The sequence below is a fragment of the Mobula birostris genome, chromosome 2, assembly GCF_030028105.1.
Source record: "Mobula birostris isolate sMobBir1 chromosome 2, sMobBir1.hap1, whole genome shotgun sequence".
NCBI lineage: Eukaryota > Metazoa > Chordata > Chondrichthyes > Myliobatiformes > Myliobatidae > Mobula > Mobula birostris.
Genome location: NC_092371.1, coordinates 53,124,353 through 53,149,036, shown reverse-complemented (window position 1 = coordinate 53,149,036; position 24,684 = coordinate 53,124,353). Strand labels below are relative to the sequence as shown.

The 24,684-nt window shown below is 40.9% G+C and overlaps 1 protein-coding gene across 4 annotated transcripts in view; it reads right to left on the bottom strand.

The window, feature by feature from the left end:
* LOC140186645 (uridine-cytidine kinase-like 1) overlaps positions 1–24,684 on the bottom strand; it is a 129,524-nt gene that overhangs the window by 53,800 nt on the left and 51,040 nt on the right. For all 4 annotated transcript variants that reach the window (XM_072241054.1, XM_072241046.1, XM_072241074.1 and 1 more), the window contains 5 exons: positions 11,725–11,918; positions 6,495–6,601; positions 5,518–5,688; positions 3,771–3,842; positions 149–338 (listed from right to left, as the gene is read on the bottom strand). In XM_072241054.1, coding sequence (XP_072097155.1) covers positions 149–338; positions 3,771–3,842; positions 5,518–5,688; positions 6,495–6,601; positions 11,725–11,918 — 734 coding nt within the window. The remainder of the gene's footprint in view (positions 1–148; positions 339–3,770; positions 3,843–5,517; positions 5,689–6,494; positions 6,602–11,724; positions 11,919–24,684) is intronic.

Below are 24,684 nucleotides of genomic sequence, written 5' to 3'. Positions count from 1 at the left end.
GATTGTTAAAATATCATATTAAAAAGGATAATGGAATTCCTGCATGATTTTAACTGACTTTATATGTATTGAAAAACTTGAGGGTGGTTTTCAATGAACACTAAAGAAATTCATACATTAAAATAATGCTGCATCTGATAGATTTTACCTCGTGGAACAACTATGTCTGCCAGGCGCATTGTTGGCTCAATGAACTGCTCAAATGATGGCTTGACAAATTTGCTGTACTGCTTGATAACTCCTTCAATGTCACGCCCCCGCTCAGCAATATCTCTGCGTAGGCGTCGTACCAATCGAATATCTGAATCCGTGTCTACAAAGATTTTCATGTCCAACAGCTGCAACCACAAAAAAACATCTTGAGCAAATAGCCAGGCTCATGTTCTGCAAACAAAATCAGCTTTTTAGAAGATACATCTCTTGCATGGAAAATAAAAAATGTAACCTTTCAAGAAATCTGAAAACTGGATAATACAAATATTGACATTCATTCTTGGGAGCTGAGATAACAAAAAAATGCTTGTGTGATTAATTTGATCACCACAAATAAAAATAATCTTTTTGTTTATTTATCAATATTGTACTAACAGACTGGTTCTAAGCTAGTGACATTATAACATTCTCCAAACACTATAAAACTAATTTGATTCCCTCCCAAAGCAGAATGGTACAGGTGCCATTTTTTTCTACTGTGCTACACTTCAATAATATCTTAGCAGGTTGTCATTTTAGTTGTCTAAGGGGAACTTAACAAATTGTTAAGATTTACAGCATGTGTGGACGTTGATCTGGGTATTAAGGTCATGTGTTACAGCCAACAATAACCTGCCTCTTTAAGCAGACTACAAGTTGGACTCTGCTTACTCTAATATTTAAGAATCATGATGCAGCCAATGTAGAGCCAATAGATACTGATAGATTCCTAAATGATAATGCTAAATTTACACATTTTTAAAAAGCACAGACAGGGGATAGCAGGTGTGAGTTGCAGTTGTTGAATTGGTATGAGTTTATTATTGTCATGTACAAAGATAGAGTGGAAAGCCTGCCTTGCATTCTGTTCATACAGATCAAATTATGCACAGTGCACTAAGGTGGAATGAAGTAAACCAAGAACAATGCAGAATAAGGTGCAAAAGCTACTGAAAAAGAGCAGTGCTCTAAATGATAAAGTGCAGGGTCATAATGAGACAGATAGTGCAGTAAAGAGTCTATGTTATCATACAAGAAGTCCAGTCAAGAGTCTGATAACAGTGAGATAGAAGCTGTCCTTGAGCCTGGTGGTATGTGCTTTCAGGCTTGACTGAACAGATAGTTGTGTTTCTGTATTGTAATTGAAAAGAAGTTAAGCTGTCGATTTGAGGAATGGCTGATGACAACCTTGGTACAATAGAGCGAAAACTTAAATATCATGATTATTGCTTTCATTATTTTTATTCACAATTTATAAGTGTGCCAATGACTTTGTCAGTAGATGGTGCTGTAATCAGCATTTACAATATTAAATAAAACAATAAAATGTTGGATTCTAATTTAGTGTCTGCTGTTAAATACCAATTGGTTTTATTAATTAGAATATACACACATCAGCCAGTTAATTAAGTAGAGGCAACACACATAAAATGCTAGAGGAACTCAGCAGGCCAGGCAGTATATATGGAATAAAGTACAGTTGACATTTCAGGCTGAAACCCTTCGGCAGGACTGGAGAAAAGAAGGTGAGGAGTAGATTTGAAAGCTGTGGGGGAGGGGAGAAAGAAACACCAGGTGGTAGGTGAAACCTGGAGGGGGAGGGATGAAGTAAAAAGCTGGGAAGTTGATTGGTGAAAGAGACAGAAGGCCATGGAAGACAGAAAAAAGGGAAGGAGGAGCACCAGAGGGAGTTGATGGCAAGTAAGGAGATAAGGTGAGGGAGGGAAAAGGAGATGGAAAATGGTGAAGGAGGGAAGGGGGATGGGAGGCATTAGCGGCAGTTTGAAACATCGATGTTCATGCTATCAGGTTGGAGACGACCCAATCGTAATACAAGGTGTTGTTCCTCCAACACCACCTTGCATTATCCCGGTAGTGGAGAAGGCCACGAATGGACATATTGGAATGGGAATGGGAATGGGAAGTGGAATTAAAATGGGTGGTCACTGGGAGATCCCACTTTTTCTGTCAGATAGGGTGTAGCTGCTCGGCAAAGTAGTCTCCCAATTTATGTCGGGTCTCACCGATATACAGAAGGCCACACCAGGCGCACCGAACACAGTACATGACTCCAACAGACTCATAGGTGAAGTGTCAGCTCACCTGAAAGAATTGTTTAGAGCCCTGGATGGTAGTGAGGGACGTGGTGTAGGGACAGGTGTAGCACCTGTTCCGCTTGCAAGGGTAAGTGCCAGGAGAGAGATCAATGGTGATGGATAAACAGTCCTTCCAGGTGAGGCGACACTTCACCTGTGAGTCTGTTGGGGTCATATACTGTGTTCTCTATCCCCGCCTCCACCTTTTGAATCTACCCCTCAGATTTTTTTTCTCCAGTCCTGCTGAAGGGTTTCGGCTCAAAACATCGAGTGTACTTTTTTCCATAGATGTAGCCTGGCCTGCTGAGTTCCTCCAGCATTTGTGTGTGTTGCTCGGATTTCCAGCATCTGCAGATTTTCTCATTTGTAATTAAGTATAGGAGAGGAACCTGATGTGGCTTTCTGCTCCTGTAGCCTATCTCCTTCAAAATTTTACATGTTGTGCATTCAGACATGCTCTCTAAACACTGTTGTTGTAACATGCAGATAACATGAGTCACTGTCAACTTCCTGTCAGCTTGAATTAGTCTGGCCTTTCACCTCTCACCTCTCTCTCATTAACAAGGCATTTTCGCCCATAGAACTGCTACTCATTGGATGTTTGTTGTTTAATCACACCATTCTCTATAAACTTTAGAGACTGTTGTGTGTGAAAATCCCAGGAGATCAGCAGTTTGAGATACTCAAACCACCCCGTCTGACACCAAGAATCATTCCATGGTCAAAATCACTTAGATCACATTTCTTCCCCATTCTGAAGTTGGTCAGAACAACAACTGAACATCTTGGCCATGTCTGCTTGCTTTTACTGTACATATTGAGTTACTGCCACATGATAGGCTGATTAGATTTTGCATTAACAAGCAGGAGTACCTAATAAGGTCACCACTGAGCATATATCTGCACAGAAGGCACGCATGATCCCTGTGGCACAGTCTCTCCCCCTTAACAACTGACTGAGATGACAGGACAGGGCTTGGATACAACTTGCTGCCAATAGCAAGTCTCTACATGCAAGGCTGATACCAGTTTTGAAAACCCTGCCAGTGTTAAAGGTGTACATGGATTTCAGAGGACACGAGAGATTGGACACTCTCAGAGAGGCTAGAAGGAGTAAGACCATGTCGGGGTTTGACCACAGACAAAGATTTTAAAGTCATAAAGTCTCTAAAGTACTCTGGCTGATTCCACAACAACACAGGGTGTTGCTTTAGTGTGCACACAATTGCACTCTACTTGACCTCATCTCTCCTCTTCCCCACCTACTGACCACGTTACCCATTGGGAGAATCCTGCCTTGATTTTGGATAGCTGGATCGGCATAAACAGCTTAATGCCAACAAAATGCAAAGTTAAAACTTTATATGGCCAACGGGCTGATAACTTTGAGCACACACTGGGATTACACTGTACATTTTTCACTGGAAATCAGAATGAGTTGCATTTTCCTATTTTCCCTTTTTCCCAAATACTGATACTTACCTTCAATAATTCTTTATCAGCAAAAGCCATTATACCTTCAAATATGATCACACTGGCTCCATATAATGTTTTCTGAGGAAAGGATGCAGAAAATAAATCAGTTTGTAGCAGCAAAGAAATAATTATAACCATATGGCCAATTCAGGTGACGTATCGAGGGTGGTTATAGATATCACATTTGATTAGATCAATTGGACTGTCATTCTTATCTGATGAAATTATCGATGGATACACAATTCCCGCTGAATAGAACTTTCCCCTCATTCCTCAGACTTACCCTCCACACCCAAATTACACCCTCTTATTGTGATAATGAGTTTCAGCCAATGATCTGTCTCTTTGGTGCTCAGAGTGTTCATGATATTAGGTCTTGCTGCTGATTCACCTTAACTCAATAAACAAATCCCCCTTAACTAATTCCACAACTGAGTTTATGGAAGGGTGTGACAAGTATAGAATTAAATTAGAAATATTAGTGTAGAAAATACTTAACATTTTTACCTGAAATTTCCATCCCATTGTAGCAAAAGGATAAAATAATTTGTAAATAGTGAACATAGAAATAGTACTAAACTTTTCTACACAACTCCGGATTCTCTCCCTTTTAATCATAAAAGTTACAATGTCCGAGCCTTCCACCATAACATACTTTGTTAATCATATTTAACTGAACCAAAGTAGTAAGATATTAGATATATATTTGAAGGTTTGTTAAATATCGTTGATGCCACAGGTGTTAATTATTTATATATGTTTTTCATTGACTTTATGGTATATGTTTGGTATGGTGCAGAGGGAAGGAAGGAGATTCACTTTTTAATACTTGGAGGATCATACTTATACTCCAAATAGTTTCTACAAAGCAGAACCAGTGACCTGGACAAATTAGTGAAAGCGAAGCGTATTCCAGGACTATATAAATGCAAATTATAAAACGTAAAAATGTTTTTGCTGTTCATTGCAAAAATATGACACAAGTTAACCTGTTTACATTACATTCAATAGAGTTCAAAAGTGAATTAATATCAGCAACCTAAATCCTGGATTTATATAAGTACCACAGAAGGAAACTATGTTGATGCTAACTCTTCTGCTGAAAATACTTGCTTTAATGGATTTGTCCTGCTATTTGCCTGTATTCTATCATGATACATTTAATAAAAAGTTGAATATTTATCTAATTTTAACTCAATTTACATTATTACATCTACTCCAATGACCACAATACAGAATAAATACTTCCAATAATCAGGAAACTCTTGCACAAATTCGAATCTCCCTTTAATTCTTTTAGTCATAATCCTGACTTTATGAACCTTATTACTGATTAGTCCTCCTTCACAAAATCCTTCAAAAGGTTTGAAATGTTTTATTTGACTTCCATTTTCACTGCTCCAGTAGAAAAATTCTCTATATTTCTAAGCCAATCACTTTATTTACACAGAAGGAATAATAATCAACGTGGAGAAAAGAGGAACTGCTCAGAGCTCTGATGTTTATTAAGCCCAAGTAACTCAAAGGATGAATTTCTGTGTAACCAAAGTCTCTCATTCCTGGTTACATACTCTGAATTTTCCATTACTGTTATGGAATGCATGGAATAATTTGGAACACGATGGTCTGCGTCTCGCAAGAATTATCAATTTTAATTTCCTTTCTTTATTGTTGTCTAAATTCTCATGTAACTGGCAATGCTGCAATTAGTTCTTAATCCTCGTCCATTGTTTCCATATCACATTGTACTTACCCATTCCTTCTTCCTTGAGTGTGTTGTAAAATCATACACTGGAATTTTCACACTTTTCCCTTGTTTTAATTTCTTTAGAGTAGACACAATGAGATCAAAGTCAAAAGCATCGGGATGGTCAAAATTATACTCATTGTTGGCAGCTCGCTGTTGTTGTTCTTTTGTGAGAATCTAAGTGCAAATATAAAACATTTTTAAATTGCTCAACAGTTGTAGGAATAGATACAGCACGCATTGCAAGGGAAGAAACAACGTTTATAATATTATATGAGAATGTTAACAGGGTGATACACTTGTTTACCCCATACACAACTACAAATTAGGATTCCAGTGCTTGAAGCTCAGTGCTGAGTTTACTAATCACAAAATATGCATTGCTAATGCTTTACCTATAATTTAACTCAGTAAATATCCACATAAAATAAATTACAGAAATTAAGGACTCTTAAGTCTAGACAAGAAAGTACAATCATCTAGGAAACTTTTCTGTAACTCAGGGGAACTCAGCAGGTCAGGCAGCATCTATGAAGAGGAACAAACAGCTGACACTGTTTCTTGCAGAAAACCCTTCATCAAGACTGGAAAGGAATGGGGAGGAAGCCAGAATAAGAAATTGGGGAGAGGGGTAGGAGTTCAAGATGCAGGTGAGCAGAAGAGGTAAGAAGAGAGCTGGAAAGAGGAATTGAACAATACAGAATGGGAAGGGGGAAGAAATTACCGAAAGTTAGAGAAATCAATATTCATGCCATTTGGTTGGAGTTTACCCGGGTGGAATATGAGGCATTTCTCCTCCAATCTGAGAGCAGCAGCAGGAGGCAATGGACCAACTTGTCCCAATGAGAATTCAAAGTAGAATCAAAATTTCAACTTCTTTAACTTTTAGCTTACTATTTGAATGATTCACCAATTAAGTAATTCCTTCTCTACAATAGCAACTAATGAAATAACTACAATATCTGAGTCATAAGTATATGTACCTTGTAAAAGGAGTCCACAGACAGGAGGACAACCCAGGGCACATCCAAAGCTTCGATTATTTTTCTGGCCACTGTCGTTTTGCCTGAAGCACTGCCTCCACACAATCCTAAAAAAAAAGCACAAAATGTAGTTGCCAGCTTTCTGAAACACTGAAAAAAGACACATTTCCTTATAATAACCTTCTCATCCCATTCCAGAGAATTCAAGGAATAAGCAGCTTTGAGTTCTGATTGGAGAACTCCTCGCTTATTCTTACATCTCTGAAAATACCCTCCTAAGTCCGACATCCTTGTCATTGTGTGGTTCTTTCAGCCATTCTGGGAAAAGCCTGGTTTTCCTTTGACATCCACCAGCACCCGTGTTTGGGAATATTTAACCACAATTCTAAATTATGAATATGTGATAACTATGAATGAATATTTCAACTTACAAGCTTCCAAAAGCTAATTAGTTTTGCAGAGGAAGCCAACACTATGCACAATCTAATTTTTTTAATTATAAGGAAAATGCTTTCATCTGCTTGTATTCAAGAATTTTCTTTCAATCACTCTCTAAGGACAAACAGCAGAATCTTTCACAATTCTGTTAGTGTTAAAAAGAGTGTTGTGGATGATTTATGTCAATAGAAAAATCACCCATTCAGACTTTACCTGATGCTGCAAAGATGTATGGCTATCTTCAACAATTTCTTGGTTTAAAGTTCACCAACCTGTGCAGATTGGTGATAACATTTCTCCTCGCCAATGATCAACAGTGGTGCATCTCGGGTGTGTGCTTAGCCCACTGCTCTACTCTCTGTATACACATGACTGTGTGGCTAGGCATAGCTCAAATACCACCTATAAATTTGCTGACAATACAACCATTGTTGGTAGAATCTCAGGTGGTGACAAGAGGGCGTACAGGAGCGAGATATGCCAACTAGTGGAGTGGTGCCGCAGCAACAACCTGGCACTCAACATCAGTAAGACGAAAGAGCTGATTATGGACTTCAGGAAGGGTAAGATGAAGCAACACACACCAATCCTCATAGAGGGATCAGAAGGGGAGAGAGTGAGCAACTTCAAGTTCCTGGGTGTCAAGATCTCTGAGGACCTAACCTGGTCCCAACATATTGATGTAGTTATAAAGAAGGCAAGATAGCGGCTATACTTCAACAGGAGTTTGAAAAGATTCGGCGTGTCAAAAAAATACACTCAAAAATTTCTACAGTTGTACCGTGGAGAGCATTCTGACAGGCTGCATCACTGTCTGGTATGGAGGGGCCACTGCACAGGACCGAAAGAAGCTGCAGAAGGTTGTAAATCTAGCAGGCTCCATCTTTGGTACTAGCCCACAAAGTACTCAGGACATCTTCAGGGAGCGGTGTCGCTGAAAGGACCTCCAGCACCCAGGGCATGCCCTGTTCTCACTGTTACCATCAGGTAGGGGGTACAGAAGCTCGAAGGCACACACTCGGAGCAATTCAGGAACAGCTTCTTCCCCTCTGCCAACCGATTCCTAAATGGACATTGAATCTTTGGACAGTATCTCACTTTTGTTAATATACAGTATTTCTGTTTTTGTACATTTTTTTAAAAATCTATTCAATATACGCAATTGATGTACTTGTTTATTTATTATTTATTTATTTATTTCTCTCTCTTTGCTAGATTATGTATTGCATTGAACTGCTGCTGCTAAGTTAACAAATTTCATGTCACATGCCAGTGCTTATAAACCTGGTTCTGATTCTGACATTCAATGCTCATTCTGAGAAGAGTTTAATGTTGTGGCTTGTTATGGATACTTTGTTGGTCAGATCTTCCCAAATAACCAAACAAATTCTTATGTTTAGTTACTGTATTTGCATATTATTTTAAATAAGTGTGTGATGATAGAGTGAAACTTGAACTTTCTAGTTTTTATATTTTTATATTTAAACTTTCTACATTCAAGTGAAAACAGGTAAAACCTACGGTAAAAAGTTGTTCATTTCTAATTAAATATTAAACTTGGGAATCAATGTCAGAAGTATGAGCACTACTGTTGTCGGCAAAACCTGACTGTCATTGGCTGAATGAGTGGTGTCGCAACTTCAACCTTGCACTCAACGCTGTGCTCCAGTGCACAGGAAAAAAAACTGCAGAGGGTTGTAGACTCAACCAGGTCCATCATGGGCACTCTCCTCCCTACCATCAAGGACATCTTCAAAAAGTGATGCTTCAAGAAGGCAGTCTCCATCATTAAGGATACTCGGTATCCAAGGCCTGTCCCCTTCTCATCACCGCCATCACAGAGGAGGTACAGGATCCTGTCCATGCACCCTCAACATTTTAGGAACAGCTTCTCCCCCTCTGCCATCAGATTTCTGAGCTGTCCATGAGCACTGCCTCACTATTTATTTTTATACATTTCTTACTGGAACTTATAGTAATTTTTCTTTATTGCGCTGTATTGTTCCACAAAACAACAAGTTTCATGACCTACGTCAGTGATAACAAACATGACTCTGATTCTAAAAAAAGACTTATGGGTTTACTGTTTGTATATATCACATGATACTAAACATTTGTTTTCATGCAGCAGTTTACACACACTACAGTTCGAGGCTGCTTTAATGTTGCCTGAAATTAGGAAGTGACGGTAAAATAAATTTTGTCAAATGCAGGTCCTATGAGGCTTGGTGTACAGGATGAGCCTGACATGAAACTGAACGTCTTTCTGATTCACAAACAATTTGAATAGGAGAAGGGATGGCCTCCAAAACCTTCCAATCAGAATCAGGTTTAATATCACCGGCATATGTCAGGAGCTACAGCAGTACAATGAAATACATGATAAATAAATTAAGAGGAAAAAACCGTTACATTGTGTGTGTGTGTGTATATATCTACTAAACAGTTATGAGAAATAAACCATTACATTGTGTGTGTGTGTATATCTACCAAACAGTTAAGAGAAATAAACCATTACATTGTGTGTGTGTATATCTACTAAACAGTTAAGAGAAATAAACTGTTACATTGTGTGTGTGTGTATATCTACTAAACAGTTAAGAGAAATAAACCGTTACATTAAGTGTGTGTGTGTGTATATCTACTAAATAAATTAAGAGAAATAAACTGTTACATTAAGTGTGTGTGTGTATATCTACTAAATAGTTAAGAGAAATAAGTAATGCAAAAAAAAACAGAAATAAAAAATGTAGTGAGGTAGTATTCATGGGTTCAATGTCCATTTAGAAATTAGATAGCAGAGGTGAAGGAGCTGTTCCTGAATTACCGAGTGTGTGCCTTGAGACTTTTATACCTCCTTCCCAATGGTATTAATGAGAAAAGGGCAAGGTGGTTCTTATGACACCACTGAACTAGCTGGTGTATCTCACTCCTGTATGCTCTTTCGTCACAATCTGACATCTTGCCAACAATGGTTGTATCATCTGCAAGTTTATAGATGGCATTTGAGCTATGCCATGCCACACAGTCATGGGCGTAGAGAGTAGAGCAGTGGGCTAAGCACACATCCCTGTGGTGCGATAATGCTGATTGTCAGCGAGGTGAAGATGTTATTTCTAATCCACACAGGTTGTGGTTTTCTGGTTAGGAAGTTGAGGATCCACTTCCAGAGGGAGGTACAGAAGCCCAGGTTCTGTAGCTTTTCGATCAGGACTGCAGAAATGATTGTGTTAAATGCTGAGCTATAGTGAATAAACAGCTTCCTGACATAGGTATTTGCATTGTCCAGGTGACCTAAGCCCCCATGGAGAGCAATTAAGATAGCGTCTGCTGCAACCTACTGTGGCGATAGGTGAATTTTAGTGGGTCCAGGTCCTTCCTGAGACAGTTGTTGATTCTAGCTATGATCAACCCCTCAAAGCATTTCACAACCATAGATGTGAGTGCTACCAGATGACAGTCGTTAAGGCAGCTCACGCTGCTCTTCTTGCGCACTGGTATAATTGTTGCCCTTTTAAAGCAGGCGGGAACTTTGACTGTAGCAGTAAGAGATTGAAAATGTCCTTGAATAACCCCACCAGTTGGTTGGCAGAGGTTTTCAGAGCCTTACCAGGTACTCCATTGGGCCCTGCTGCCTTGCAAGGGTACTCTATCAGTGCCCTCTTGAAAGACAGCCTGACATTGGCCTTTGAGGCAGAGATCACAAGGTCATCGGATGCTGCAGGCATCCTCATAGCTGTGGTTTAATTCTCCTTTTAAAGTGAGTATAAAAGGCACTAAGCCCGTCTAGTGGTGAAGCATCGTTGCCATTCATGATGATGAATTTTGCTTTGTATGCCAGAGTTGACATGCATCCGAAGTCACCCCTAGCCTCTCTGAGAATTGTTTCTTGGCTCTTGAACTAGCCGTCCACAAGTCATACCTGGTTTTCTTATATAGATCTGGGTCGCCAGACATGAATGCCACAGATCTAGCCCTCTGCAGACTACGAACATTCTGGTTCATCCATGGCTTTTGGTTTGGGAATGTACAGCAAGTTTTTGTAGGCACACACACATCCACGCAGGTTTTAATACAGTCAGTGACAACTTTGCAAGACAGAGGAAATAAAGAAACCTACAGAGGCCTGAAAGCTTAAACAAAAGGAGAAAACACTGGAAGCACTCAGCAGGTCAGGCAGCATTCGTCGAAGAAGGAAGTGCTTAATGTTTCAGATATGGGATCCTTCAACAGAACTGGGAAGAGGGAATCTGCAAATGCTGGAAATCCAAGCAACACACACAAAATGCTGGAGGAACTCAACCGGCCAGGCAGTATCTATGGGAAAAAGTACAGTCGATGTTTCGGCTGAGACTGTTTGGCAGGACGGTTAGTTTTCAGTAACAGAGAAGGCAAGGAGGGAAGGTTAGCGCATAGGGGATATCACTGATCAGGTGGATCAGATGGGTTCATGAATTCCCTCTATAGATGCTGCCTGACCTATTGAGATCATCAGCATCTTACGTATGTTAATCCAGATCTCCATCATCTGCAGTTTCTCTTGTGTCGCTAGAAGAAATCATTGGGTTAAACAGCATCAGACAGGTACTGGAATGCCCAATGTTTTCAACAACTACCTCAAGTTCAAACTGATGTTGGGAAATTAGTTTTTTCTAAGCTGTGGCTATCAGGATCAAACTAACAATTGGGATTCCAAATAGTATTCAGCAAGGACTATTACAGATTAAGTGACAACAATTGCAAAAATATTTTCAAACATAAATATTCTAAGTCCAATTCTGCAAATGCTTACCAATAACAAATGCTTCTTTGGACTGAGTTCCATGTTCATTGTACCATGGAGGCCGTCCTGCCGTATAAATTGTCCGTTTGTTTGTTCTTAGAAGTGGTGGCTCAGATTTGCATTGGCTTGTGCTTCGCTTTCTTGGCGACAGAGTATTGGTCACAGGAGGTAATAATTTGTCCAATGTCCCCTCGCTACTGCCACTACAAAGGAATAGAATTACGAAGTTCAGAGTAAAATTTATTATCAGAGTACATACATGTCACCACATACAACCCTGAGATTCTTTTTCCTGTGGGCATTCTTAGCAAATCTATAGGATAGTAACTGTAAACTGGATCAATGAACAACAAACTGTGCATATGCAAATATAAATAATAGCAATAACTAATGAGTATGAAATAACAAGATAAACAGTCCTTAAAGTGAGACCATCGATTGTGGCAACACCAGAAATAGAATGAGTATAGTTATCCCCTTTTGTTCAAAAGCCTGATGGTTGAGAGGTAGCAACTGTTCCTGAACCTGCTGGTGTAAGTCCCAAGGCACTTGTACCTTTTACCTGATGGCAGCAGTGGGAAAAGAGTATGACCTGTGTGGTGAGGACCTTTGATAATCAATGCTATTTTTCTACAGCAAAGTTTCATGTAGATGTGCTCAAAGGTTGGGAGGGTTTTGCCCGTAATGTATCCATCTCCTTTTGTGGGATTTTCTGCTCGAAAGCATTGGTGTTCCCATACCAGGCTGCAATGCAACCAGTCAGCACACTTTCCACCACAACTATAGAAGTTTTTCAAAATTTTTGATGACATACCAAATCTCTGCACACTTCTAAGGAAATAGAGGCAATGTTGTGCTTTCTTTGCAATTATATTTATATAATGAATCCAGGACAGGTCCTCTGAGATAGTGTCACCCAAGAATTTAAAAGTTATTAACCCTCTGCACCTTTGATGAGTACAGGCACATGGACCTCTGGTTTTTCTACCCTAATGTCCACGATCAATTCCAACGTTATTTCAAAGATTATCTGTCAGAAACAATAAAAAAAATTATTGAGTCTACAGTATTGGTACAAATCCTCCCAGGTTATGATTGGCCAACTTATACAAAGCCCATACACATGACCAAGTGTTTGGTAGATTAGCTGGATGGATTTGTCGGTTGCCTCAAGGCTACAGATTATGAACAGTTCACAGGAACAGAAACCTGTCGCAACCTGGGGTGAACCAAAACTTGTTCATTCATATTCTGACTCTGTCATCATAGGTCAGTCATTTCACCCATTCATCATTTCATGTTTCTCCCTCACCCCACCCTGTGTCTGTGTGAGAGTGTGTGTGACAGTGTCTGTGCGTGTGACAGAGCCTGAGTTTCTGTGCGTGTGAGACAGTGTCTATGTGTGAGAGAGTCTGAGTGGCTGTGAGTGGCTGTGTGTAAGAGAGTCTGTGTGTCTGTGTGTATACTGTACATACATATACGTGTGCACACAAGACCGAGTGGAGATAAAGTGGAAGGAGCAAATCAAAGTTCAAAGTAAACTTATGATCAAAGTGCATACAGTACATGTCACCATATTCAACCGTGAGATTCATTTTCTTGCAGGCATTCACTGTAGATACAAATAAACACCATACAATCAATGTACACCACACACATGGTTGAACATCCCATGTGCAAAAGACAACAAACTGTGCAAACACAAAAAAAAAGACCATTAGATGAATAGTCCTTGAAAGTAAGCACATAGGTTGTGGGAACATTTCATTGATGGGTGAGTGAAGTTGAGTGAAATTGTCCCCTCTGGTTCAAGCACCTGGTGACTGAGGGGCAATAACTGTTCCTGAACCTGGGGTGTGGGTCCTGAGGCTTCTGTACCTCCTTCCTGACAGCAGTCGCAAGAAGAAAGCATGGCACAGATGTGGTGATACTCGAGGATGGATGCCGGTTTCCTGCAACAGAGCTCCTTGTACATGAGCTCTATAGTGGGGAGGGCTTTAACCAAGGTGGACGCTGTGGGGCATTGGTGCTTCTATACCCAGGCCGCCATGCAATCGGTCAGTAAACTCTCCACTGCACATATACAGAAGTTTATCAAAGTTTGAGATGATACCTTCACAAACTTTAAGAAAATAGAGGTGCTGCCATGCTTTCTTTGTAATGACACTTACATACTGGACCCAGGTCAGATCCTCTGAAATGGTAACACTGAGGAGTTTAAAGTTTCTCACCCCTCTCCACCTCTGATCCTCCAATGAGGACTGGTTTCTTTCTCCTGTAGTCAATAATCAGCTCCTTGGTCTTACTGATAATGAGTGAAATGTTGTCCTTGTGGATTTTGAATCTCCCTCTATATGCTGATTTGTCACCACCTTTGATTCAGCCAACGACATCAGCAAAGTCAAATATGGTATTGGAGCTGTGCTTAGCCCGATAGTCATAAGTGTAAAGCAAGTAGAACGGGGGCTAAGTGCACTGTCAGGTAGTGCACCTGTGCTGATGACGATTGTAGAGATTTTGTTGCCAATCGAAATCGACTGGAGTCTGCAAGTGAGAAAATCGAGGATTCAGTTGCTCAAGGAGGTATTAAGGCCCTAGTTTTCGAGCTTATTGATTAATTTTGAGTGGATGATAGTATTGAATGCAGAGCTGTAGTCAATGAAGAGCATCCTGATGTAAGCATCTTCACTGTCCAGATGTACCAGGATTGAGTGAAAAGCCAATGAAATGGCACCTGCTGTTGACCTGTTGCGCAGAGGGGAAGAGGAACACGGTGTACATCAGTGAGGAAGAGGGAAGTGTGTTTCTGGGTATGACTGCACGTATTATTGAACCATGATCAACGCCCGCCTCTTCAGTCAGCTGCACCAATAGCAGACCAGAAGTCACAGATTCCAGAACTATTTACAGAAGATCACAATTGCTCAGAGCCACTATTAATAATTGCAAATGAAGTTAGATATGACAGAACTCTTAAGTTTATTACGGGGCTTGAAGGAGAAGATGTAAAGAAAGTCATTCTACTTCCAAAGAAAAATCAAAACTATAGGCTATAGTAAAGTCACCATTAAACCCATTGGGGAAATCAGGGGAAACACAACCCAGAAAGTGTCAGAACATGGAATGTGCTGAAAAGAGTAGATGTTGAGGAGAACGGATTTCGAAAAGATGGATTTTCATGTCATATAACCTAAGGTTCCTGAAAGCCCATGTGAAGGATGATTTCTGCTATGGATCTACTGGGCTGAATGGACTCATTGCGTGATGGAAATAGTATGTAATCATGTATTACTCTGTAAATCAATTGTAGCAAAAATAGATTGCAAGTCAGAATGAGAAACATGCCTGTGCCCCCGAGATTAAATAGCACTGCAAATTCACACAGCATTTGATGCTGTGCGCATGTTACAGATGTATTTGTCAACGAAGGTTAGTTACTTTCAGAATCAATGCTAGATTACCCATCATGTATACTGCAAAACAAACAAATGGAAGCACAATGCGCATGCATGCAATACATTCAGGATTATTTTAATGAACACACTACTATCAGAAGGAACTCTCTTCACTTGGCTACACAAAATCATATCTGTGTCATAATTATGCATCTCAGAATATGATAATTAAATATATCAATTGTTATAAAAGCAAACTAGACATTTAATTTGATAACCTTGAGCACTGCAGTAGGCACTGCAATAAGATCATAAGATATAGGAGCAGAATTAGGCCATTTGGCCCTTCGAGTCTACTCCACCATTTCATCATGGCTGATCCATTTTCCCTCTCAGCCTAGTCTCCTCCCTTCACCTCATATCCCCTCATGCCCTGATCAATCAAAAATCTCTCAGCCTTTGCCTTAAATACATGAAGATTTGAGCTCCACAGCTGCCTGTGACAACAAATTCCACAGATTCACCACTCATTGGCTAAAGAAATTCCTCTTCACCTGGCCAAACTTCCCTGGATCCCATGCCTTCTGACTTTTTGAATAAGCCTACCATGTGGAACCTTGTCAAATGCCTTACTAAAATCCATATAGATCACATCCACTGCACTACCCTCATCTATATGCCTCCTCAAAGAACTCTGTCAGGCTTGTTAGACACGATCTGCCCTTCACAAAGCCATGCTGACTGTCCCTGATCAGACCATGATTCTCTAAATGCCCAGGGATCCTATCTCTAAGAATCTTTTCCAAATGCTTTCCCACCACAGATGTAAGGCTCACTGCTCTATAATTACCCGGACTATCCCTACTACCTTTTTTGAACAAGGGGACAACATTCGCCTCCTTCCAATCCTCCGGTACCATTCCTGTGGACAACGAGGACATAAAGATCCTAGCCAGAGGCTCAGCAATCTGTTCCCTCGCTTCATGGAGCAGCCTGGGGAATATTCCGTCAGGCCCCGGGGACTTATCTGTCCTAATGTATTTTAACAACTCCAGCACCTCCTCTCCCTTAATATCAACATGCTCCAGAACATCAACCTCACTCATATTGTCCTCACCATCATCAAGTTCCCTCTCATTGGTGAATACCGAAGAGAAGTATTCATTGAGGACCTCACTCACTTCCACAGCCTCCAGGCACATCTTCCCACCTTTATCTCTAATCGGTCCTATCTTCACTCCTGTCATCCTTTTGTTCTTCACATAATTGAAGAATGCCTTGGGGTTTTCCTTTACCCTACTCGCCAAGGCTTCTCATGACCCCTTCTTGCTCTTCTCAGCCCCTTCTTAAGCTCCTTTCTTGCTTCCCTATATTCCTCAATAGACCCATCTGATCCTTGCCTCCTGAACCTCATGTATGCTGCCTTCTTCTATCTGACTAATTTTTCCATCTCACTTGTCACCCATGGTTCCTTCACCCTACCATTCTTTATCTTCCTCACCGGGACAAATTTATCCCTAACATCCTGCAAGAGATCTCTAAACATCGACCATATGTCCATAGTACATTTCCCTGCAAAAACATCATCCCAATTCACAGCTGCAAGTTCTAGCCTTATAGCCTCATAATTTGCCCTTCCCCAATTAAAAATGTTCCTGTCCTCTCTGATTCTATCATTTTCTATGATAATGCTAAAGGCCAGGGAGCGGTGGCCACTGTCCCCCAGATGCTCACCCACTGAGAGATCTGTGACCTGACCAGGTTCATTACCTAGTACTAGATCTAGTATGGCATTCCCCCTAGTCGGCCTGTACACATACTGTGACAGGAATCCGTCCTGGACACACTTAACAAACTCTGCCCCATCTAAACCCTTGGAACTAATCAGGTGCCAATCAATATTAGGGAAGTTAAAGTCACCCACGATAACAACCCTGTTATTTTTGCACCTTTCCAAAATCTGCCTCCCAGTCTGCTCCTCTGTATCTCTGCTGCTACCAGGGGGCCTATAGAATATCCCCAATAGAGTAACTGCTCCCTTCCTGTTCCTGACTTCCACCCATACTGACTCAAAAGAGGATCCTGCTACATTACCCACCCTTTCTGTAGTTGTAATAGTATCCCTGACCAGTAATGCCACCCCACCTCCCCTTTTCCGCCCACTCTATCCCACTTTTAAAGCACTGAAATCCAGGAATATTGAGAATCCATTCCTGCCCTGGTGCCAGCCAAGTCTATGTAATGGCCACTACATCATAATTAGATGTATGTATCCAAGCTCTCAGTTCATCACCTTTGTTCCTGATGCTTCTTGCACATTTCAGCCCTTCTGCCTTACTACCTTTACACCGTTTATTCTGCTTCTCTTTCCTCAAAGCCTCTCTGTATGTTAGATCTGGCTTTACTCCATGCACTTCTTTCACTGCTCTATCGCTCCGGTTCCCATACCCCTTGCAGCCAACCAGAAAAAGCTCCCACTATTCCCGCTCTTTGCCTCCTGCCAATCAATCCCTGCTATATGCTAGTATTTTTCCTGTAATGTGGAGCTAATCCATATTCTTTGCTTCCTGTGCAGGCAATTTTGTGCTTTATACAGAACTAGTTGTGGAATTTAGGAAGGAGAAGTCAAGCAAACATGCACATATACTTATTAAGTGGTCTGCAACAGAAAGAGTGAGCAGCTTGAAGTTCCTGAGTGTCACCATCTCAGAGGACCTATCCTGGGCCAAGCAGATAAATGCAACCATGAAGAAGGCTTGCCAGCATCTCTACTTTCTTAAAGTTTAAGATAATTCAGCATGTCATCAAAGACTATGACAAACTGCTGCAGATGTACTCTGGAGAGCATCACAGCCTGGCATGGAAACTGCAAGAGGTTAGAGAGGGTAGTGGACTCTGCCAATTTCATCTACGGGTACAGCTCTCTCCATCACTGAGAATATCTACAAGAAGTAACCTGTCAGGAAGCTGGCATCAAACACCAGGTATCATCTGGGCCAACCCCTCTTCCTGTTGGTACCAGCAGGAAATACAGGAGTCTGAAGACTCACATCTCAAAAATTCAACAATAGCTTCTTCTCCTCTGTCATCAGGTTCTTGAAGCAACCTAGAAAACCTTAACATAGTCTTGACTACACCTCTGGTGTTATGGTATTTTTTGTGGAAGGTGTGTATGATTTACATTAATTTAAGTTTACGTTAGCCATGTTTGTAAGATACTGTGCTGTTGCTACAAAGGAAAAACTTTGATCTAATTAGTATGATTACACTACGATACATATTTCAGCACATTAACCATATCGCATGTTAACTGGCATAAGTACATGTTAATTGTTTTGTTTAAATGGACACTTTATTAATGAATAATGAATAATGAATGAATCAGAATGAGAATCTGAATCAGGTTATTATCACCGGCATGTGTTGTGAAATTTGTTAACTTTCAGCAGCTCACTGCAATATATAATACAGAAGGAAAGGTAAATAAATAAATAAACAAATAAATCTATTACATATATATATTGAGTAGATTAAAAATCATGCAAAACCAGAAATAATATATATTAAAAAAGTGAGGTAATGTTCACGGGTTCAATATCCATTTAGGAATCAGATGGCAGAGGGGAAGAAGCTGTTCCTAAGTCGCTGAGTGTGTGCCTTCAGGCTTCTGCACCTCCTACATGATGGTAACAGTGAGAGAAGGACATGCCCCAGGTGCTGGGGGTCCTTAATAATGGACGCTCCCTTTCTGAGACACCGCTCCTTGAAGACATCCTGGGTACTTTGTAGGCTAGTACCCAAGATGGAGCCAACTAAATTTATGACCCTCTGCAGCTTCTTTCAGTGCAGTTAATAATTCATCTCATTATTAGCAGTAACTTTCACTCACTACAAGTCGAACCTAGACATCCAACCCATTTCAACACGAACTGGCTGTACATGTCACCCTTAGGTGATATACAGCAAGAACATTTTTTTCCAGGGTTAGGTTAGATTGGGCTGAGCCAACTCTTCACATTTCAACACAGAATTGAAATATTACTCAGAGCCATCTATCAGATCCAAGCTTGACGGGATCCCACGACGTATCTATTTAATGTCCAAACCAAACAAGTTAAAAGCCCTTGCTTCTGGGATGGTTTCAGAGTTACGGGTGCTTGGGTTAATCTTAATTTTATACCAAACAGCTCTTTAACTGCGAATACAAATGCTGAACAGACATGCCTTGCAGACTGCAAAAGGATGACTGGATTTCAGGATTAATCTCTTTATTCTTCTAAATGCATGTTGAAAGTGGTTCAGGTTGACAGACATACAAAGTAGATCTTCGTAATAGAACAAATTCATAATATGCAAAGGTGATACCAGCAAGTTTTCACTGCTTATGGACAAATGCGACCTGTGGATATAGAAACAAGGACAGTGAAGACACAGAGGACCAAAGGGCCTGTTTCGCTGCTGTATGACTGTAATTTTATTAAAGCTGACAGCAGTCTGGAGCCCATTCACTGTAACTGTGAAGTGTTTGTTATTGATAGCCTTCTTTTCACAACGTGCACTGCCACAGTCTTGGCAGAAAAAGAAATTATTGACTCATTGCAACTCAGTACTTGCAATAAAAATGAAATCATAATTCATTCAATGTCAAAGAACAGGGCTTTTAAAAAGGCATATTTTAGCTGTGGAACAACCTCTCTGCACTTAAAAATTACTTCTATGTGGAACAACTGTCATTACCTCAAAATAAAATACAGGTGGCGTTCCCCTTATCTGACATTCCAAAATCCAAAAACCTTAGAAATCCGAATTTTTTTGAGCGCTGACCTGATGTCCTAAATGGAAAATTCCACGAGACACAGGGAAGGTTCCCAGGTGATAAGCAGGTCTCTGCGCACCACAGACAGTTCTGAAAAGTGACCTCACACGTGTCATGAACAGAAGTTAATGAAAAATAGAAAAAACACTGCATAAAGTGAAAAATGAAGATCGTGAGTGTGCATTGAAAAAGTGGATTAATCAGTGTCGGGGTCACATGCACACATGCTGCTTAATGACATACTGATCATGATACAGAGCTAGCATGATGAACTGATAATTGAAGGTAATTGTTTCATGCAAAAAATAATTAAAATTATTATTTAAACCCCCCCCCCCCACAGTAGTTGCTGTGGAATGTGTGACAGTTTGAAATCTATGGCAGATATGAAGCCAATCACAGTGCTTTGGGGGTGGTCATTCAACGCTGACAGTCTGTGGAGGAAGCAGTTGCCCCGACTACAGACTGTTCATTCTGTGCGCTTCGCTCAGCTGTACACAAGCTGTACTTGTAATGTAAATAGATTTTGAGTTTAGACTAGAGTCCATCCCCAAGGTATCTCATTATATATAGGCAAATATTCCAAAATCCCAAAAAAAATCTGAAATCCAAAGCACTTCTGGCCCCAAGCATTTCAGATAAGGGATGCTCAACGTGCATTACTCTTAAAAGCTGGTAATGGTTTTTCCTTTATGCTCAATCCAATCTTAACATTACTTTCTTCCCTGCTTCCTATCAGTGAGAATTCTTCAATCCACTTGGCTGATTAGGGCTGCTTGCAAGATACCAGAGTTCCCTTACGGAAAGGGCCAAATTGAAACTGATATTAGAGGAAAGAAACTCTCTTGGGTCTCTAACCTTACAATAAGCTTTCACAAGTCAAAGGTAGGTGCCATTCCTTTGTAGCTGACCCCAGTTTGTTAATTCTCTTAAAAGACAGGGGAATGATGACTTTGATCCCAATGACCAATTAACTAATGGAAATTCCATAATTTTAAGTTCCTATTTCACAAACCTCAATTGTACTGTTTATTTGAGGTAGGTGTTTAGGCAACTTTACAGACCAGAGCTTAACAACCCATCGAGTTAGGCTGAGGATAATGTTTCACAGGTCAGCAGAGATCACCTTATTTTAAAATAAGAATTTCCCAGCTTCAATCTACATACACCAAACATTTTGTTCAAAGAATTTAATATTTGCTTATCTAGACTATGCCCTCATCAATGTCATCCAATAAAGTGTAATCAATTTACATGTGGAGGATAAATTCTCTTTGTGCATCACCATCTAACCAGACACCTCAATTGCCTCCATACTGTCAGCTGACTTTTTTGACATTCTGTAGAGGACCAACCAAAATTTCCTCCTCCTAAGTACTGAGAAGATGAAAGCCATTAGCTTCAGTCCATTCCATAAATACCAACAATTTCAGGCCTCCCTTTGTCAACTGGAGAATGCAGAACCAAACACTTCATAAACCTGGTGTCATATGTAGCTCCCAAATGAGCTTTTGACCACGTATCTTCACCACCACAATATCTCTACATTCATGTTCACCTACAACCCCACCCCAGTCTATGTACTGGTGAAAAATCCTCATTTTTTTTGTTAGATCCAAACTCAAAAATTGTGATGTAGCCCTGGACAGCCTTCACATTGTAACTTCCACAGTGTACAGGTCATGCAAATCGCTACTATGTCCAACTCAAATTCAGTTCACAGATTACCTCCTATGCTCCTTAGTTAGATCATGAAAGAAAAAGTCTCTTCTCATTCTAATTTACACATATTGACTATGAAAAACACTTTGGAGCATCTAGAGCAGATGTTCACAGTCAAAACTTGTAAACAAGAATGATTACATGACTTCTAGTCAAGATGGCACCAGCAAATAACTCCTCAGGCATCTTCCAGATAGCAAATCTCCCAAATTATTTCACTTCTTCTTCTGCTTGTTCTTTTTGTCTTGTTTGTGTTATGGAAGCTGTTGGAGCCTGGGACATACAGCACGGAAGATGACTGAAGGATCCACTGCTCTGCTGTGTCTGGACAGCTGCCTCATGAGGCTTAAAGACGGAGGGGCCGAGACGGTCCGAGAACACAAGTCGACTCATGGAAAAGACCAGAGACGAGGTGCAGGGTCATGAACGACTCCATCTTGAAGCAGCAAGGCTGAAGCAGCAAGGTGTATGTGGAGGGGGTCACAACGGAGATGGTCAGCAGCCAGATTGCTGGGGGAGGGGAGGGGGAATTGATGTCTCTTCTTTCATTAACGCCTATGGATTTCCTATATTTAATGGCTATCTGGAGAAGACAAATATCAGAGTTGTATTGCACATGCCTACTTTGACAATAAAATGAACCCCTGAAAACAATGCCTGCAAGAGGGGTATTCTGTTCGTAAGTCCCATTACCACCGGCAATTTAAGGGCGCCACGGTAGCGTAGCGGTTAGCAAGACACTATTACAGTTCGAGCTGGACTTCACCACAGCGTCCTCCTTAAGGAGTTTGTATTTCTCCCCATAGAATCTGTGCATTTTCTCCGGGTCAACTAGTTTCTCCCCACAGTCCAAAGGAGTACTGGATAGTAGGTTAATTGGTCATTGTAAAGTGTTCCATCTTTATGTTAGGTTTAAACAAGGGGGTTGTTGGGGGTTACCGGGAGGTGCCACTCAAAGAGGCAGAAGGGCCTTTTCCACACGCTATCTATCAGTCAGTAAACAAGTAAACAAGCATCTACAGAAATTCTTCAAGGGTATGGCTAATCATTCCAGACAAGAAGGCACACAATTGTCTTGAAACTAGCACAAATGCTCTGTCTGAAAGCCTCTAGTTTGGGGAAGACTAAATCCCAATGTTTTTTCTGCTCCATTAGGCTGAAGGAAAAGTACGCGATGTCTCCTCTGCTTGAATGTGGAACTCAAATGATCTTCCAACACAGCAGTGAGCAGCAAGCTGTCAAATGTGACAGAGATCTGGGAAAGCACAACCTGGAACAATGCTTACACCCAACAGAGATGACCTTACCTCTATTAGCAAGGGAGGTGCAGTTGTCAGCTCAGACCTCAGCAAGGATAGAGAATGCAGTCGCAGGGTTGGCACTTTAAACAGAACAGTCTCAGGGGAAGCAGTTAATAAAACTTGGGTGTCAAAGTACGTAGGAATGGGGATTTTTCAACTCAATATGAGTGAAAACCATGTTGAAGTTTAATTCTACCGGTTGCTCTGGAGGAATTGGTACACTGTGGGCATTTTACTCTGGAGTAAGGCTACCAGGACAAATAAAAATCCTACCAAATTAAGAGGATCTAATTTTTCAGCAGGCACCTCAATATCCCAAAATCTGGACCAAATTGTTGCACTCTGTGCAAAGTCAATTTTCAACTGAGCAGCAGTGTTTTAGACTTTAAAGTCAAGTGAAGGAAATTCTAGGTCACGTTGTTCGATACGCTACTGAATGCCAGCTTGCCGAAGCAGTGTTCCTTGCTGAGGCAGCCTGTTCCAGAACTTCAGCATGCAATAAGACTGATATTCCATTGAGGTACTGAGAGACTTGGATTGTACAATGTGATCTTTCATATGCTTCACTTGTGCCCTTGAGGAAACTGGTCGCCTTAACGTGATCTGATCTATAAGACAGACCCTAACCAAACAGACTGGCACTTATTGAAGAGTGGGAAGCCATCTTGCCCTTTGAGCTACCCAACTACTAAAACATAGAAAACCTACAGCACAATACAGGCCCTTCGGCCCACAACGCTGTATGAAACACGTCCTTACCTTAGAAATTACCTAGGGTTACCCATAGCCCTCTACCTTCATGTACCTATCCAGGAGTCTCTTAAAAGACTCTATCATATCTGCCTCCACTACCGTCACTAGCAGTCCATTCCACGCACTCCCCACTCTCTGCGTAAAAAAAACTTACCCCTGACATCTCCCCCGTACCTACTTCCAAGCACCTTAAAAATGTACCCTCTCATGCCAGCCATTTCAGCCCTGGGAAAAAGCCTCTGACTATTCACATGATCAGTGTCTCTCATCATCTTACCTCTCATCCTCTGTCGCTCCAAGCAGAAAAGGCCGAGTGTACTCAACCTATTCTCATAAGGCATGCTCCCCAATCCAGGCAACATCCTTGTACATCTCCTCTGTACCCTTTCTATGGTTTCCACATCCTTCCTGTGGTGAGGCGACCAGAACTGAACACAGTACTTCAAGTGAGGTCTGACCAGGGTCCTATGTAGCTGTAACATTACCTCTCGGCTGTTAAACTCAATCCCACGTTTGATGTCTTCTTAACCACAGGGTCAACCTGTGCAGCAGCTTTGAGTGTCCTATGGACTCGGACTCCAAGATCCCTCTGATCCTCCACACAGCCAATAGTCTTACCATTAATACTATATTCTGCCATCATATTTGACCTACCAAATTGATCACCTCACACTTAACTGGGTTGAACTCCATCTGCCGCTTCTCAGCCCAGTTTTGCATCCTATCAATGTCCTGTACCCTATTATCCATTCCCTGTCTCATTGGAACGTACCTATGCAGAACTTCACACAAATATCCCCTGAATATTTGCCATATTTCTTCCATACGTTTCCCTGAGAACAACTGTTTCCAATTTATGCTTCCAAGTTCCTGCCTGATAGCCTCATATTTCCCCTTACTCCAATTAAACGCTTTCCTAATGTGTCTGTTCCTATCCCTCTCCAAAGCTATGGGAAAGGAGATAGAATTGTGATCACTATCT